A 16,627-nucleotide genomic window follows, 5' to 3' on the forward strand; every position below is an offset into this window, starting at 1 on the left:
TGGAAAAATGTCTTCTGCTGATTTTTTAATTGGATCATTCATCTTTTGGGTGTTGAATTGTATAAGTTCTTTATATATTTTGGATACTTACCCTTTTGCTGTAAAGAAACTTATCCTAATGAAGTCCTAATAGCTCATTTTTGCTTTTGTTTCCCTTACCTTTGGAGACATGTCTAGCAAGAAGTTGCTGTGGCCAATGTCAAAGAAGTTGCTGCTTGTGTTCTCTTCTAGGATTCTGATGGATTCCTGTCTCACAGTGAGGTCTTTCATCCATTTTGAGTCTACTTTTGTGTGTGGTGTAAGAGAATGGTCAAGTTTCAATCTTCTGCATGTGGCTGTCCAATTTTCCCAGCACCATTTGTTGAAGAGACTGTCTTTTTTTCTGTTAGATATTCTTTCCTGCTTTGTCATAGATTAATTGACCATAGAATTTTGGGTTTATTTCTATGGATTTACATTTTTCACCAGTTCTGGAAAATTCTCTTTATATATAATTCTCTTAATGTATATGGCCATTCCTAAATAAATGCTCACCATTTTCTTCTTCAGATTTTCTGGACAGACACAGATCTGGTCCTCTTACTATAACCCTTGTGTCTCTCAGCATCGCATATTCTCCATCCTCTCACCTCTGCGGCATTCCGGATAAGTTCACTGGGCATGCCTTCCACTTCACTACTTCTCTCTTCAACTATGTCTAATCTGCTGCTGAGCCGGACATCCACGTGTTTTTAAATTTTTTTCAGTGATTACATTTTACATTTTTAGAAATTATGTTAAAAACTCTGTTAATTCCTGAAGGTTTGCTTTTATATGCTAGCTGTGTAATTGTACTCTTCACTCCTCATTTCAAAAAATATTCCATTTGAAAAATAACATTGATACAGAAATTTAAAAAAAAACAAGATTGTGCAGCTGAAAGTTGTCATAAAGGTATTGCTTTTATGGTGGGAACTCACCCAGATCAAGAATAAAAGGTGATTGGTACACCAGCTGCATCCTGTGCTCCTCCTGATAATTCCCTCTTCCCTCCTTCTTTTTTAAAGTTTTTATTTATTTTTGACAGAGAGAGAGTGTGTACAAGCAGGGGGAGTGGCAGGCAGAGGGAGAGGGAGAAGCAGGCTTCCAGCCAAGCAGGGAGCCCAACGCGGGTCTCAATCCCAGGACCCCAGGACCATGACCCGAGCCGAAAGCAGATGCCCAACCATCTGAGCCACCCAGGGGCCCCTCTCTTTCCTCCTTCTTAAGACTTCCTCCAGGCAACCACTGTCCTGACTTTATAGAATCAATTTCCTTGCTTTTCTTTAAACCTGCATTCCTGTACACCATAGTTCAGTCTTGCATGCAACTACATAGTATATGTTTGGCTGTGTTCATCTTTTTTTTTTTTTTTTTCTTTTTGCTCAATAATAGAGTTGTGAGGTTGCTGCATAGTGTTTTTTTTTTAAAGATTTTATTTATTTTTTTGTCAGAGAGAGAGAGCACAAGCAGGGGGAAGGGCACACTGAGAGGGAGAAGCGGGCTTCTCACTGAGCAGGGAGCCCGATGCAGGACTTGATCCCAGGTCCCTGGGATCATGTCCTGAGCTGAAGGCAGACACTTAGCCAACTGCCGCATACTGTTGCTTGTCATAGTCTTTTCGTTGCTGCATAGTATTCCATTGTATGAATCTACCACTATTTTTTTTTAAAGATTTTTAAAAATTTATTTGAGAGAGAGCAAGAGAGACAGCATGAGTGGGGTGAAGGGCAGAAGGAGAAGCAGACTCCCTGCTGAGCAGGGAGCCCGATGCAGGGCTCAATCCCTGGACTCCAGAATCATGGCCTGAGCTGAAGGCAGATGATTAACCGACTGAGCCACCCAGGCGCCCCGAATCTACCACTATTTTTATTTTTATTTTTTTTAAGATTTTATTTATTTATTTGATAGAGAGAGACACAGTGAGAGAGGGAACACAAGCAGGGGGAGTGGGAGAGGGAGAAGCGGGCTCCCCACTGAGCAGGGAGCCCAATGTGGGGCTCGATCCCAGGACCCTGGGATCATGACCTGAGCCGAAGGCAGACGCTTAACGACTGAGCCACCCAGGCGCCCCTACCACTATTTTTAAAGGCCTTCTTCTGTTGCTGGTTATTTGGTTTTTCCCATGTTTGGAACAATTGGGAATAACGAGGCTATGAGCATACCTTCTTCATATTCCTCAGTGTACACGTGCACGCATTTCTTTTTGGTGTATACCTAAATATGGATTGCTGGTCAAAGGATGAAAACATATTTAACTTTAGTAGGTAATGCCAAACCAGTTGAATCAATTTAAACTTTCCCTAGCAGTGTATGAGAATTCTAGTTGTTCTACACGGTCAGGGTTTATTTTATTTTAAAATGTTAGGTATTGTGGTGGGTATGTACTTGTATCTCATTATAGTTTTAATTTGCCTTTCCCTGATGAGTAATGACGTTGGCCATTGGGATAACCTCTTTTATAAGGTGTCCATTTAAGCCTCTTATCTTTGGGTTGGGTTGGATTGTCAGTCTTTTCTCAATTTTTGGAATTCCTTATATTTGTCAGTTTTATGAGTTACAAATAATTTTTTTAAACCCAGTGGCTTTTCCCTATCTTATTAATGTCTTCTGATGAGCAGAAAGTTTTAATTATGTCAAAATTTTCATATTTTCCCTCAGAGCTAATGCTTTTTATGTGTGCACACACCTTTTTAGGAATTATTTGCCTAGAACCAGGTTATGAAAATATTTTACATTATCTTCTGGAGGCTTTGTTTTGTCTTTCACAGTTGGGTGTGCACGTGGAGCTGGCAAGGTGGGAGCTATGATTTGGGCTTCTCACTGTCCAGGCGGTAATGGAAAGCACCACCACCTTTGTCCACCACAGCATCGGGTGTCCACGTGCAGACTCGTCTGCCCCTCCACTGTCTGTTCCATTCCTGGCTCATGTGTTTATCTGGACACCAGCACCTCCCTATCCTATTCACTGCGGCTTTACTGTATCCAAGTGAATAAATGTTCCCACTGTGCTTGGGGGCTGCAAGCATGTCGTGGCTGCTTGTGCCTTTGCACTTCTATATAAATTTTAGAAACAGCTTGTCAATTTACACAACACGATGGGATTTTTATTGCAATAGCATTGACTTTATAGTCCAGTTTGGGAAGACTTAACACCTTACAGTATTGGGTGTTCCCACTCATGCGCATGACATGGCTCTGTGTTCTTTAGGGAATCTGGAATTTCTTTCAATATTGTCCCTAGGTTTTGAGGGTATAAGTCCTGCACATATTTTGCTAGATTTTTTCCTAAGCAGATATTTTTTATTCTGTTGTACATGGTAATGGGTCTTAGGTTGAATTGATTGAATTTGTGAAAGCAGACTCTTCCAGGAAAAGGCGCGTGGGTTAACAGCGTAGGCAGAAGAGGAAGCCAAGCCATGATGTGGTCCACACTGAAGCGCCAGGGGAAGGTGATGCCCAAGAGCTGGTAGCATTGTTGTTGCCACCTTGAGGCAAGGTGCTGGCTGTCCCTCCAGTCAGCCCATGGTCCCTGGCCGAGGTCTGCCCTGCAGGGGCAGAGCTGTCCTCCCAGGCCAGGCACTCCCACTGGGCTGAGGCTAACCCTCCTGAGGACAGACAGTGGTGAGCTGCTCCAGCCAGCTCCCCAGATGCGAGCTGCAGGCACCTTTGCTGCCAGGGGGGGTCTGGCGGGGAAACCATGGGCATCCACCACATCCTTGCTTCTCTTATTAAACCACTGTACCTGCCCACTTCCTTGGGATTCTGTTGGTCATAATTCTGAGAGAATGTTGAAGACAGTCAGTGGGATGAGCCATGACCCTGCTGCTGCTGCTATTGGTTCTGAGCCCTGTGATGTTCACCACCACCTCCTTTAGTCCCCATTCCAAATCCTGCCCACCTTCGCCACCCTGGGCTGGAGGCAGCTTGGGCCCTCATCCATGAGGGGTCTGACACTTGGCCCTGCTGCTCACAACTGGGCATGGAAGGGCCAGAGACACCCCGATTGCCTGGGCCCCAGGCACATCCTTTCTGCCCCTTCCTTCACTGTGGGGCCGGATCCCGAGTCCTCCTGTTGGTCCAGGCCCACCAGCCCTGACAGCCCAGAGACTCAAGCAGGTGCACCCAGAGCCTGGAGTCTGGCACAACTCTTACTATCTCCCTTTTGGGGACAAAACCCTGCACCGTATGGTGGCTGCTACAGTTCTCCCTCCTGGCGGGGCTCTTCCTCTAGCACATTGCCTCACTCCACCTTCTAGGTGGTGGGATGCTGGATCCCATGGTCTTGCTGTAAAGGGGGCACATGGTGAGGTTCTGTGGGACCCCACGTAAGTAAACATGACTTGGGTATGCTGAGATGGGTGCTGCTGAACCACTGTGGGTGGCAAAGGCAAGCCCCTCCTGGGGACTCAGCTCAGCCTTGGTTGGAAGGAAACCTTGTCCAAGGCAGGCAGTTGTTGGGTCTCTTTGGGGGGTTGTGCCGCACAGGACCTCAGCCTTGGCCTCTCTGGACGGCAGTGGACGCTCATGGGTGAGGCAGGCCCCCTTCCCTGTCTGCCATCATGGCAGCTCCAGAGCTCCCTGCACAGCACCTGGTGGCGGTGGTCTCTTCTGCAGTGGATGCTCTCAGGTGGGCTTCACATGCCTCTTCCCTGGACCTCCTCCTCCCTGCTCTCCCAGTTTGCTCCCTCCAGCTCCCTGCCCAACTAGCCTTACCATTTGCTGCTTATATTTAGCCAGATTGTTCTTCCGCACATTTCATACCCTTATCCTGGGCCACAGGTGCCCTGTCAGGAGCTCCACCCATTGGGAGGCCCCTTACCACTCTTTTCAGGGCCACCCCTGGCTGACGTAGCAGTCTGCTCTCTGAGCCAACCATCTGGCTTTGTATTCTTCTATCAGCTGGTCATAGGGCCCCCAGGAGGTGGGGGCAGGGGACTGAGGAAATGTGTCCATACAATAATAGCATGGGGTGGCACCTGTTTATGCAGCCTATTGTCCCCTCTGGACTTGCATGGACCCAATCCCAATGAACCACTGTGGTGAGCAGTGGGGCCACCTAACTTTGACATGTGGGCTCAGCCCATTTTGGGCATCTCTGGTCACATGGCCCCTCGAATTCCATGCCCAGATGCCCCTGGCAGGGTCTGGTGCATGCCAGGGACTGCATACATGGTGCACAAGGAAGGGCTGCCCTGCAAACTTCCACCAGGACTGGTCAGATGCTTTGCACAGTGCCTGTCTGCTCCCCACAGGTATCTGGTGCCATGGGATCTGCTGAGACACCCTGTCTGGTCGGCCAGGACCACATACAAAACCCTTTCTTGCCTGGGACCCCATGTGATTCAGTATTGCTGGTGTGGAACATGCTGCCCCCCAAAGCCAGAGGGGACCTCTGTCTCTTCCCTGGTGGGAGGAGGTGGAGGGGCAGTGCCTTGCCCTTGCTTTGAAAGGAAGTCCCAGGCCACAGAGCCTTAAATCCCACACTGACGGGGCAGGTCTTTGAATCTCTTACTGTCCACCTTGCAGAATGCAAGTGTCTTTTCAAGGCACCCAGTGTTCCTGGCTTTGTGGAACTTGGAGAATGACTATGGGTGAAGACACTGGGACAGGCCTGGACCAGTACCTCACCTGTTCTTAGACCTCATACATGCCTTGTCCATCAGGAGGGCCGTGTGGCGCTTTGAGTCCCCAGCTGTCAGAGTGGACTTGGACCCTCTGTTCAACAGCCTTTGAAAGACCTGGGGACTGCTTCTCCCTGAGATATGATTACTGTGTAAAGGGTATAGATCATTACCACTGCATGTACACTCTTGCCAGGAGGTGCCCAGGTTCTGGGTCTGAAAACTGGCTCACACACGAAAGCAGGGGTAGAGACTACACTTCGCACAGGGATGGCTGCCTCTCTGCCTTTTGCTCATTCCGATTTTGTGTATTAGCTGTTTCTCTGTCCTTTCCCAGAAACAACAAGTTCTCACTGGGTTCATCCCCACGGCCCCCAAGGGTTAGGTCCCCCTGGCCACCATTCTGGCCCCACTACCCTTTATGGTCATTATGCCCACCTGCTCCTGATAGTCGTGAGGTGCCCTAACCCCACTGTTCCAGGGCCCAGCTTCCCCACAGTGACCATGGAGCCCAGTTTGGGAGCAGCATCTCCCACATTTACCTCTGCGCATAGAGAGAAGCTCTCTGGGGCATACTGTATGCCCCTGACACGTGCAGTGTTTCTTAGGTCCTCCTGTGGAATGTGGCCGTTGCTGGTTTCTGGTCTTATGTAACTCACATATTCTGGCATGCCCACTTCTACAAAAAGGCCATTGGGATTTTGATAGGCATTGCATTAAATCTTTAGAGAATATTGCCTACTTAATAATATTAAGTCTTCTGATCCATGAATCCGGGATGTCTTTCCATTTATTTAGGTCTTTTAATTTTTCTTTTCTTTTTTATTATGTTCAGTTAGCCACTGTATAGTATATCATTAGTTTTTGATGTAGTGATCCACGATTCGTTAGTTGCGTAGAACACCCAGTGCTCATCACAGCACGTGCCCTCCTTAATGTCCATCACCCGGGTACCCCATCCCCCCACCCCCCTCCCCTTCTGAAACCCTCAGTTTGTTTCCTGGAGTCCAGAGTCTCTCATGATTCGTCTCCCTCTCTGATTTCTTCCCATTTAGTTTTCCCTCCCTTCCCCTGTGGTCCTCCATGCTATTCTTTATGTTCCACAAATAGGTGAAACCATATGATAATTGACTTTCTCTGCTTGACTTATTTCACTTAGCATAATCTCCTCCAGTCCCATCCATGTTGATGTAAAAGTTGGGAATTCATCCTTTCTGATGCCTGAGTAATATTCCATTGTATATATGGACCACATCTTCTTTATCCATTCATCTGTTGAAGGGCATCTCGGCTCTTTCCACAGTTTGGCTATTGCGGACATTGATGCTATGAATGTTGGGGTGCATATGGCCCTTCTTTTCACTACATCTGTGTCTTTGGGGTAAATACCCAGAGTGCAATTGCTGGGTCATAGGGTAGCTCTATTTCTAAATTTTTGAGGAACCTCCACACTGTTTTCCAAAGAGGCTGTACCAACTTGCATTCCCACCAACAGTGTAAGAGGGTTCCCCTTTCTCCACAACCTCTCCAACATTTGTTGTTTCTTGTCCTGTCAATTTTTGCCATTCTAACTGGTGTAAGGTGGTATCTCAATGTGGTTTTGATTTGAATTTCCCTGGATTCCTGTCTTACATTGAGGCCTTTCATCCATTTTGCGTTTATCTTTGTGTATGGTGTTAGAGAATGGTCGAGTTTCATTCTTCTGCATGTGGTTGTCCAATTTTCCCAGCACCATTAATTGAAGAGACTGTCTTTTTTCCATTGCATATTTTTTCCTGCTTTGTCGAAGATTATTTGATCATAGAGTTGAGGGTCCGTTTCTGGGCTCTCTATTCTGTTCCATTGGTCTATGTGTCTGTTTTTGTGCCAGTACCATGCTGTCTTGGTGATCACAGCTTTGTAATAGAGCTTGAAGTCAGGAAACGTGATGCCCCCAGCTTTGTTTTTCTTTTTCATCATTCCCTTGGCGATTCGGGGTCTCCTTGGTCTGGGAGTGTACTGCATCCATGACAAACTCTATTTGGCCATGCTGAATTCATGCACACATGCACACACTTGGGTTGATCTGCCCGAGAAATAGACTATGTTAACATTCGTTCAAATCTACTTTTTCTGGGGTGCCTGGGTGGCTCAGTCGTTAAGCATCTGCCTTTGGCTCAGGTCATGATCCCAGGGTCCTGGGATCAAGCCCCACATTGGGCTCCCTGCTGAGCAGGGAGCCTGCTTCTCCCTCCCCCACTCCCCCTGCTTGTGTTCCCTCTCTCGCTGTGGTCTCTCTCTGTCAAATAAATAAATAAAATCTTTAAAAAAAAAAATCTACTTTTTCTTCTTTCCCTCCAGGAGCATTTTAAGGGCTTCTTCATATGGATTTTCACGTATCTTGTTAAGGCCATAGGCATCTTCTCTCTTTTGCTGTTAATGTAGTAGGCATCTTCTCTTCTGTTATAGATCTTCTAGCAGGAATATGTTCTTTTGTCATGTTTTGTCGAGTGGCTTTGCTGGATGTTCTTACTGCTTCTGGGAATTTCTTGCTCTTGTCTTGTTTTCTGAGATAGCTTCAGTGACTCTGTCCTGCTTTCCTGGATGTTTCTCTTGGGCAGCTGTGGTGGCTACTCTTCCAACAGGTAGGACACAGGAGCGATGTCCGGCAACCCAGCCTTAGCAGGGATGTACTGTGTCTCCCCACAAGGAAAGGGTGGCTTTTAGGCCAAGGCAGGAGTGTATCTTATTATCAGGTGATTGCTATCTTTTCTCTTTTTTTTTTGAAAATGGGTTTTTGAATTTGTTAAAAGCCTCTTCATTAATATTACTCTCCTTAGTGAACTAATTACTATGTGAATTATATCTATGGGTTTCCTCGCGTTACTGGAATAGCGCCTACTTGCTTATGGCGTGCTATCTTAAAACGAAGTTGGATTCTGTCTGCTAGTCCTTCACCAGGGTTTCTGAGCTGTAAGCTGCTTGTGTGTGGTCAGACATGTTCACGCACACGATGTTAGTGTGAGTCTGGAAGGCCCTCCCTGGGCCGCGTCGGGGCTGCGTGGGAAGCACAGGGACGGCCCTGCAGTGGAAGGTTTGATGGGTTCCCAGGGAAACCATCTGAACCAAGGGCTTCTACTGGGAGGGGAGGTTCTTTCTGAAATGTCTCCATTTCTCCTCTGGACTCTGGCCAATGTACACCTTCCATCTCTATGGGGGTTAGCTTTGCTAAGTTACTGTTTTCCTAAAAATTGAAACTTCTCGTTTTACATTTATTTACATAGGATTATACAATATCTCTTATGATTTCTGAAGTTGTCTGTGTTTAATAGATATTTTCTCCTTGCCATTTCTTGTTTTGTGTGTTTTCGGTCTCATCTTATATCTTGATTAGGTTAGTGATTTCTTAGTTTTTGATTTTTTCTCAAAAACCAGACTTTCAGAATGTCAGTATTTCCCTGGTGTTTGGCCCACTGATTTCTTTTTTTTTTTTTTTAAGATTTTATTTATTTATTTGACAGAGAGAGACACAGCGAGAGAGGGAATACAAGCAGGGGGAGTGGGAGAGGGAGAAGCAGGCTTCCCGCCGAGCGGGAGCCCGATGCGGGGCTCGATCCCAGGACCCTGGGATCATGACCTGAGCCGAAGGCAGACGCTTAACGACTGAGCCACCCAGGCGCCCCTGGCCCACTGATTTCTGCTTTCATCTTTTTTGTTCCTTCGGTGTGCCTACTCTTAGCTCACATCTTCCAATTTTCATATTGGAATTTTAGGTATTTAGGAACTCTTTGCTCTTGACAGGTCTGAGCATGTAAATCAATGACCCTCCCTCTGTCTGGCTTTGGTTGCACCTGGACACCAATGCTTGTGTGGCCATCCTTTCTAGGTGGCTGGGTCTGTGCTTCTCATCCTGCTGCCTGTCACCCCAACAAGGCCACTGAACATCAGCTGATGGACATGCTCTGTCTTCGTGAGGGAGCCTGTGCTCTGGGTGGACAGATGACACGGGACTTCTGGGACGCTCACTTGGTAAACATTTAATATCTTACCAAATCTCACCCAGAGCACTGAGCCGAGGTGCTCTGCACTTCTGTGGTGAGACCTGGCCCCACATCTGGGCCTGGCTGGTGGCCCTCACCTTGCTCAGGTGTGAAGAGGCCTGAGGGGCTGAGCTGGATGGGGACAGAGTTTCATTCTTCTGCATGTGGCTGTCCAATTTTCAGTAAGAAGATCCAGTGTGAGGAAGCCCTCACAACATTGACAGGACAGCCAGCATGGTCACAGGGACGCTGACGGTGGCCCCCACCATGAGGGAGAGGGCGGGGAGCGGCTGCAAAGGCACGGGTGTGTGCTCTATGTAATAATGGATCCACTTGGAGAAATAGGAGACCCGGGCATAAACTGCAGGATACATGGGGTATGTGCAACCACGGCCCCAGCTCACTACTCCAACCTGCAACCAGGTATGGTTGAAGTCACAGACGAGCGGACCCCCAGAGTCACCCTGGAAGAGAAGAGGGTTTCCTGTGAGGGGGCAATTCAGGGCCTGCAGCCTCCTGCACAAGGGGGGCCCCATCTCGCCCATGCCGAGGCTCTGCTGCAGGTGGGCTGTGCTCATGGCACTGTCCTGCCTGCTCAGGGTGGGTGGCGCGGGGTGGTGGGCAGCAGGCAAGGCCTCCCGGGCAGACGTGGAACCCTGGGCTGTTCCAGCAGCACTGGGGTCCGTGGGGCTCTGGGCACGGACTGTGGTTGCATAAGCCACCCCAGGCTCTCCCCCCCCAACTGAAGGCCACATGGGGATGTGCTTCCAAGGCCTGCAGGGGACAGGCCACCCAGGAGTACCGCCCACCCAGAAGTGCTCCCTGGCTCAGTGCAGACAAACATCGGGAAGCCCCTCTTGGGGCGCACCTCGCACACGGTCCTCACGTTCCAGATGTCCCCGGCGCACAGCATGTCCGACATAACGTGTGACAGGTGTCCGTAGACCAGCTGGCACAGGGGCAATGGGATCAGAGGCACTCGTACCTCCTGCAGCTTCTCTGGGACGCGGCCTGTTGGAAAGGAGTGCAGGCCCAGTGAGAGGCCCGGCAGGCTCACCCTGCAGCTCCTTCTCTTGCTCCTGCCCTCCACATGGCTCCCTCTCTGCACGGGGGCATCTGACTTGGGTCAGCGAGTGTCAGCATAAATGTCATATGACTCTTCCCAAAGGAGCTGGAAGAGCCAGCCCCTCCCACTGCAGCAGGTCCGGAGCACAGGCGCCTCTGTCCGTGGGGCTCTGGGCACGGGTTGTGGTTGCATAAGCCGCCCCAGGCTCTCCCAGCCCGCTGAATGAGGGGCTGACAGTGCACGCAAGAGAGAGCCTCTGGGTTCTGCATGTCACACCGTGTGGCCTGGTCTACCCTGATGGGCACAGTAGGTGGTCCCCGAAACCTGTGCTCTCCCGGCCAGTGTGCGCGTGGGTCCCACGGCTCTGGCCTTGCTTCAGCTGGAGAGGGGCTGTTTGCACAGGCATCCAAGGGGTGTGGGGTGCTTGTTTGGGGAAAGGCAAGGAGCGCCCGGGGAATCAGTTTTGGAGCTAATGAATGTGTACCTGGAGGGAGGACGGCAGAAAGCAGACGTTAGCGTGTTTGTGCTGCCGCTGGCTGTGGGGGCAGGGTCGCGTCAAGAGGCAGACGGTGCAAGTGGAAATGCAGCGCAATAGAGAGCCCACAAACCCAGGGTTTGCAGGGCTGGAAGAGGCTGCCCAGTAAAGAGCATCCGGAAATCCTGTGGCCCACCACGCCCGTTAACCACCTGCCCAGGGCCTCCGCCGTGACCAACCAGGGCAACGGGGAGTGCACTTCCCTCCTGCCAGAAGTAAGTGCTGACCCGGATGCGGGGGTGGGGGGACGGGGTGGGGGGGGGGGGCGGGACGGGGGGGGGGGACTGTTTTCCCACTGGACGCCAGGCAGGAGCACACAACACACGAGGCGAGGCCTAGAGGACCCCATGCCCCTGCAGGGGCGCTCCCCAGGCTGCGACATGATGAGGCCCACAGGCAGCTGGACCCCCAAGGCGGACACCAGAAGAAGGCCATTCCAGAGAGGAGGTGGCCCAGAGGGCCCTGGCGCCCTCAGCCTGCTGCTGGGCCCTGAGCCATCCACGCAGAGGGTGCAGGGAGTGTGGGGCGGGCAGAGGGTGGCAGCATGGACTCCGCAGCCCCAGAGCTCACGGGGGCCTGGGAGGCCGAGTTCTAGCCAGTCCAGAGTGGACAGTCCTGCCGACCACCCAGGACAATGGTGGAGACAGAGGACAAGAGGTGCCACGCCCCCCCCGACAGGGCCCCATGGAGCCCAGCAGACGGAGGACCAGTGACGAGCCTGCATCGGAGCACAGAGGATGAGGTGGAACGTAGAAGCGGGTGGAAAGAGGTCAGCCATGATTTCAACGACTTCCTTAGGAGTGGACTGGGAAACCAGAGGGAGGTCTGCATTCACTGGTCGGTCTGTCCCCTGGGTCTCCCCTGCGAGCCCACGACATGGTAGTGGAGGCAGGCAGGGGTCGGAGAGAGAGCCCCGTGATGCACGTGTCCAGTGGGTGGTCAGACACCGAGCTGCAAGAGCACAGCCGGCTTCCTTTCTCCCACAGAGCACGAGCCTTCCGCCAGTCGGGAGGGGCCCGGTACTCCGGCCCCGGACACAGAGGGGAGCGTGGCTGCCCCCAGATGCAGCAGCACAGCGCACAGAGGCCCGTTTCCGAGCGGCCTCCGGCCCGGCCTGAGACCAAGGCTGGAACAGGGGAAGTCAGGGCTCCTGCCCCCCAACGCCAGCCTAACAACGAGTGTCAGGGCAGGCAGGAACACGCCGTGGGTGTGCGGAGATGCCGAGGGGGCAGCTGGAGCAGGAACACAGCCCCCCCAGGCGCCACGGCCCGCGGCCCCCCACGGAGGGACCTGAGCCTCTACTGTGCTGACAACCCAGCTCCAGTTCTCGCTGGGCTGGCTCGTCCCGCCCCAGGTCTGTTTGGGGTGCAGAGACTTCAGTCCTAAGTGTTCTCTTGTAATGTCTGGCATTCCACACTCACAGGCACGCATGCACCCACTCACCTGAACTCACCCACACGCATGTGCACACATGTGTGCACATACACCACCCACGTGCCTACACATACGTGCACACGCACACCTACCACGCACACGCATGTGCGTGCACATACTTGTGCACTCGCATGCATGCATGCGCATGCCTGCCCGTGCTCACACGTCTTGGTGCTAGAAGCACATTGTTTGGATTACCGTCACTTCGCGGTATGTTTTGAAAGTGGGAAGCACGAGTCTGTCCAGCTTTGGTCGTCTTTCCTGAGACTGTTTTGGCTATTCTGGGCGCCGTCCAGTTCCATGTGGACTCAAGGGTCAGCTTTTCCATGTGCAGAAAAGCCACTGGAACTCTGATGGTTCCATCAGATTGCCCTGGACATGCAGGTCACTTGGCTTGTGTTGCCCTCCTAGCAGTATCGAGTCTCCCAGCCCACAAACATGGGCTCTCTGTATATTTATTTAGGTCTTTCAAAATCTCTCTTGGCAATGTTTTGTAGTGTTTCACCTCCTTGGATTAATTTCCTCATAGGTAGCTTTTCTTTTGGGTGATGTAGGCTTGCTTCCTTAATGTCTTTTTGTGACAGAAACCCAGCTGATTTTTTGTGTGCGTTGATCTCGTACCCTGCAACTTTGCGGAAATTGTCTGTAGTAGTTGGTTTTGTGTATTTGTTTTTAGGATTCCTTGGAATTTTCCATATGTATGATTATGTCATCTGTGAAGAGAGACAGTTTTTATTTCATTTCCAACTGGGGTGACTTTTCTTTTTTTGCCTAATTTAACTGTCGGAGCTTCTGGCACAACACAGAATACCGGTGGGGAGAGTGGGCTTCCGATCGTGTTCCTGGTTTTAGGGGTAAGCTGTTCATCTTCCTCCACTGAGTACGAGATTAGCTGTGGGTTCTTCAAAAATGCCCTTAGTTGTGCCGAGGAAGTACCTATTCCTAGTTTTCTGAGTGGTACTTTCTCATTATGAAAGGACGGTAGATCCTCTCACATGCTTTCTCTACATCACTTGAGATGAGCATGTGGGTTTCCCCCTTCATTCCTTGAATGTGATGTGTTACACTGGTCAATTTTTGTATTTTGAACGGCCTTTGTATTCCTGGGACAAATACCACTTTGTTGGCGTGTATGATCCTTTTAATGTGCTGTTGGATTCAGTTTGCTAGTGTTTTGTTGAGGATTTTTACATCCATGTTTACGAGGGACAGTGTACTTTTCTTTTCTTGTGCGTTCTTGTCTGGCTACGGTGTCATGTTGGCTCCATAGAATGAGGGCAGGTGTTCCCTCCTCTCCTCTTTTTCAGAGAGTTTTAGCGAATTGATGTTAATTTTTCTTTAAATGTTTGGTAGTATTCATTAGGGAAGCCACCTTGTCCTGGACTTTCATTGTTGAAACATTTTTAAATACTGATTCACTCACTCATTCAGCATTTTAACTCTTTCTGGAGTCAGTTTTGGTAATTTGAGTGTTTCTAGGAATTTTTCCATTTCATGTGGGTTATCGAATTTGTTGGCATAGAGTTATTTTAGTGATCTCTTGTGATCCTTTTATTTCTGTGATGACAGTAGTGATGTTCTCAGTTTCATTTCTGTAGTCAGTCTAGCTAAAGGTTTGTTACTTTTGTTGATCTTTTCAAAAACCAAACTAACGTTTGACTCATTGACTATTTTTTTCTATTCTGTATTTCATTTTCTGTGCTCTAATTTTTATTATTCTGTTCCTTCTCCTAGTTTTGGGCTTAGTTTGTTCTTCTTACAGTTCCTTACGTCATAAAGTGAAGTTATTTATTTGAGGTCTTTCTTCTTTTATAACTGTAGGTATTTATAAAAGAACAAATGCTACAGCTATAATCTTTCCCCTTAGCACTGCTTTTGCTGCATCGCTTAAAAGCTTTGGTACATTGCCTTCTTTCTCTTTTTTTTTCCTTTCCTTTCCTTTCCTTTCCTATTGTCTCCAAATATTTTATAACTTCCCTGGTGATTTTTTTTTCTTTGATCCATTGGTTATTTAAATGTGTGTTGTTTACTTTCCACAATTTTGTGAGTTTTTCTGATTTCTTTATATTATTGATTTCTGTTTCATCCTGTTGTGGTCAGAGAAGCCACTTTCTATGCCATTTACCTTTTAGAATCTACTGAGACTTCCTTTGTGTACTAACATATGGTCTATCTTAAAAAACACCGCAAGTGCCCTTGAGAACGTCTGTGCGGCTCTGCAGGACGGCTGTCTGTGTGTCTGTCAGACCTGGCTGGTGTGCCGTGCTGTTCAAGTCCTCAGTTTCCTTACTTACCTTTGTCTGGCTGTTCGCTCCATTCTTGAGAGAGGCGTCCTGAAGTGCCCAACCACTGCTGTAGAGCTGCCTATTTCTCCCTTCAGTTCTGTCATGTGTGGCTTCATCTATTCTGATGGTTTGTCATTAGGTGTGTAAGTGTTTATAATTTTTCTATCTTCTTGCTGTATTGAACCTTTTATTAATCTGTTATGTCCTTTTTTGTTTCTTGTAGCCTTTTTTATTTTAGGGTCTATTTTATCTGATATTATTAGTATAGCCACTCTGCTCTCTTTGGTCATTATTTGCATAGATATCTTTTTCTGTCCTTTAATTTTCAACTTGTTTGTGATTTTGGATCTCGAGTGAGTTTCAAAAGACGGCATAGAGTTGGATCCTGTATTTTTATCCATTCTTCCAATCTATCTTTCAATTGGAGAGTTTAATCTACTTACATTTAAAGCAATTACTGATAAGGAGAGACTTCCATCCTGCCTGGTGTTCTTTGTTTTCTTTACGCTCTGTAGCTTTTTGTCCCTCATTTCCTGCATTTCTATCTTCTATGGTGTTTAAATGATTTTTTTTTGTAGTGAAATGTTAAAATTCCTTCTTCATTTCCTTTTCTGTATATTCTACAGCTATTTTCTTTGTTACCACGGGATTACTTTGAACATCCTAAAGTTATAACTTTCTAATTTGAATTTATAGCACCCTACCCTCAATAAAATTTTTTTAATTAAGTAAATCAGACATTAAACTTTCTTAACCTGGTATAAGGTATCAAGCTAAAGTCTCCAGGCCAGGCCATAAGCTTATAGCAAATCATGAGAAGCATTTTCATTAAAATAAAAAACAGGAAAAGGAGAACTAGTATCGTTTCTAATTGGAGGTTCAACCATTGCAGTAAGACCAAAAAATACATATAAAGGATAAAATGTGGGAAAAGAAGTCATGAAACAGTCTTTATTTGAAGGAAATATGATTTTTTAAATCAAGTAATCAATTGACAAGCTATTAAAAGTGAATTCTATAAGGTGGCTGGAAAGGTCAATGTGCAAAAATCAACTGTGACTGATCAGCAAATACAATAAAAAAGAATGTTTTCAATAACTATAAGTATTCTAAGGTACTAGGAATAAACCTAGCAAGAAAATATGAGGTCATTATGGAGAAAACCAGAATAACTAATAGATTTTTAAAATATGCTTAAAAAGATGGTTTCCCAGATGGATTTAGAATCTTAAAGAAAACTCTGTTTCGAAGTTTGTGTTCTCAGTATACTAAATATCAATCCCACAGAGTAGATGTAACTGCTTCTCTGTGCGCAACAAAGACAGCCAGGGATAAAACAGCACCGCACACTGACAAAGAAACACACAGTGACTGATGAGTGGGGATTCCAGTCTCCGGACTTACCTCCCCTCCCATGCTCTCCCTTCCCCTCCCCTGCCCTGCCCTTCCCAGCTTTCCCCTCCCCTTCCTTACCTCCCCTCCCATGCTCTCCCTTCCTCTTCCCTCTCCTATCCTTTCTGACCCTCCCCTTCCATACCTCTCCCCTCCCATGCTCTCCCTTCCCCTCCCCTGAGGGTCAGAAAGGGCAGGAGAGGGGAGAGGAAGGGAGAGCATGGGAGGGGAAGTAAGGAAGGGGAGGGGAAAGC

The 16,627-nt window shown here is 48.2% G+C and overlaps 1 protein-coding gene across 1 annotated transcript in view; it reads right to left on the bottom strand.

Moving 5' to 3' along the window:
• Positions 1–9,870: 9,870 nt before the first annotated feature.
• PRSS38 (serine protease 38) overlaps positions 9,871–16,627 on the bottom strand; it is a 7,159-nt gene continuing 402 nt past the window's right edge. The window contains exons 2-3 of the mRNA XM_032397908.1: positions 10,530–10,672; positions 9,871–10,125 (exon numbers count right to left, since the gene is read on the bottom strand). Coding sequence (XP_032253799.1) covers positions 9,871–10,125; positions 10,530–10,672 — 398 coding nt within the window. The remainder of the gene's footprint in view (positions 10,126–10,529; positions 10,673–16,627) is intronic.

Source organism: Phoca vitulina, unplaced genomic scaffold (genome assembly GCF_004348235.1).
Source record: "Phoca vitulina isolate PV1807 unplaced genomic scaffold, GSC_HSeal_1.0 scaffold106, whole genome shotgun sequence".
NCBI lineage: Eukaryota > Metazoa > Chordata > Mammalia > Carnivora > Phocidae > Phoca > Phoca vitulina.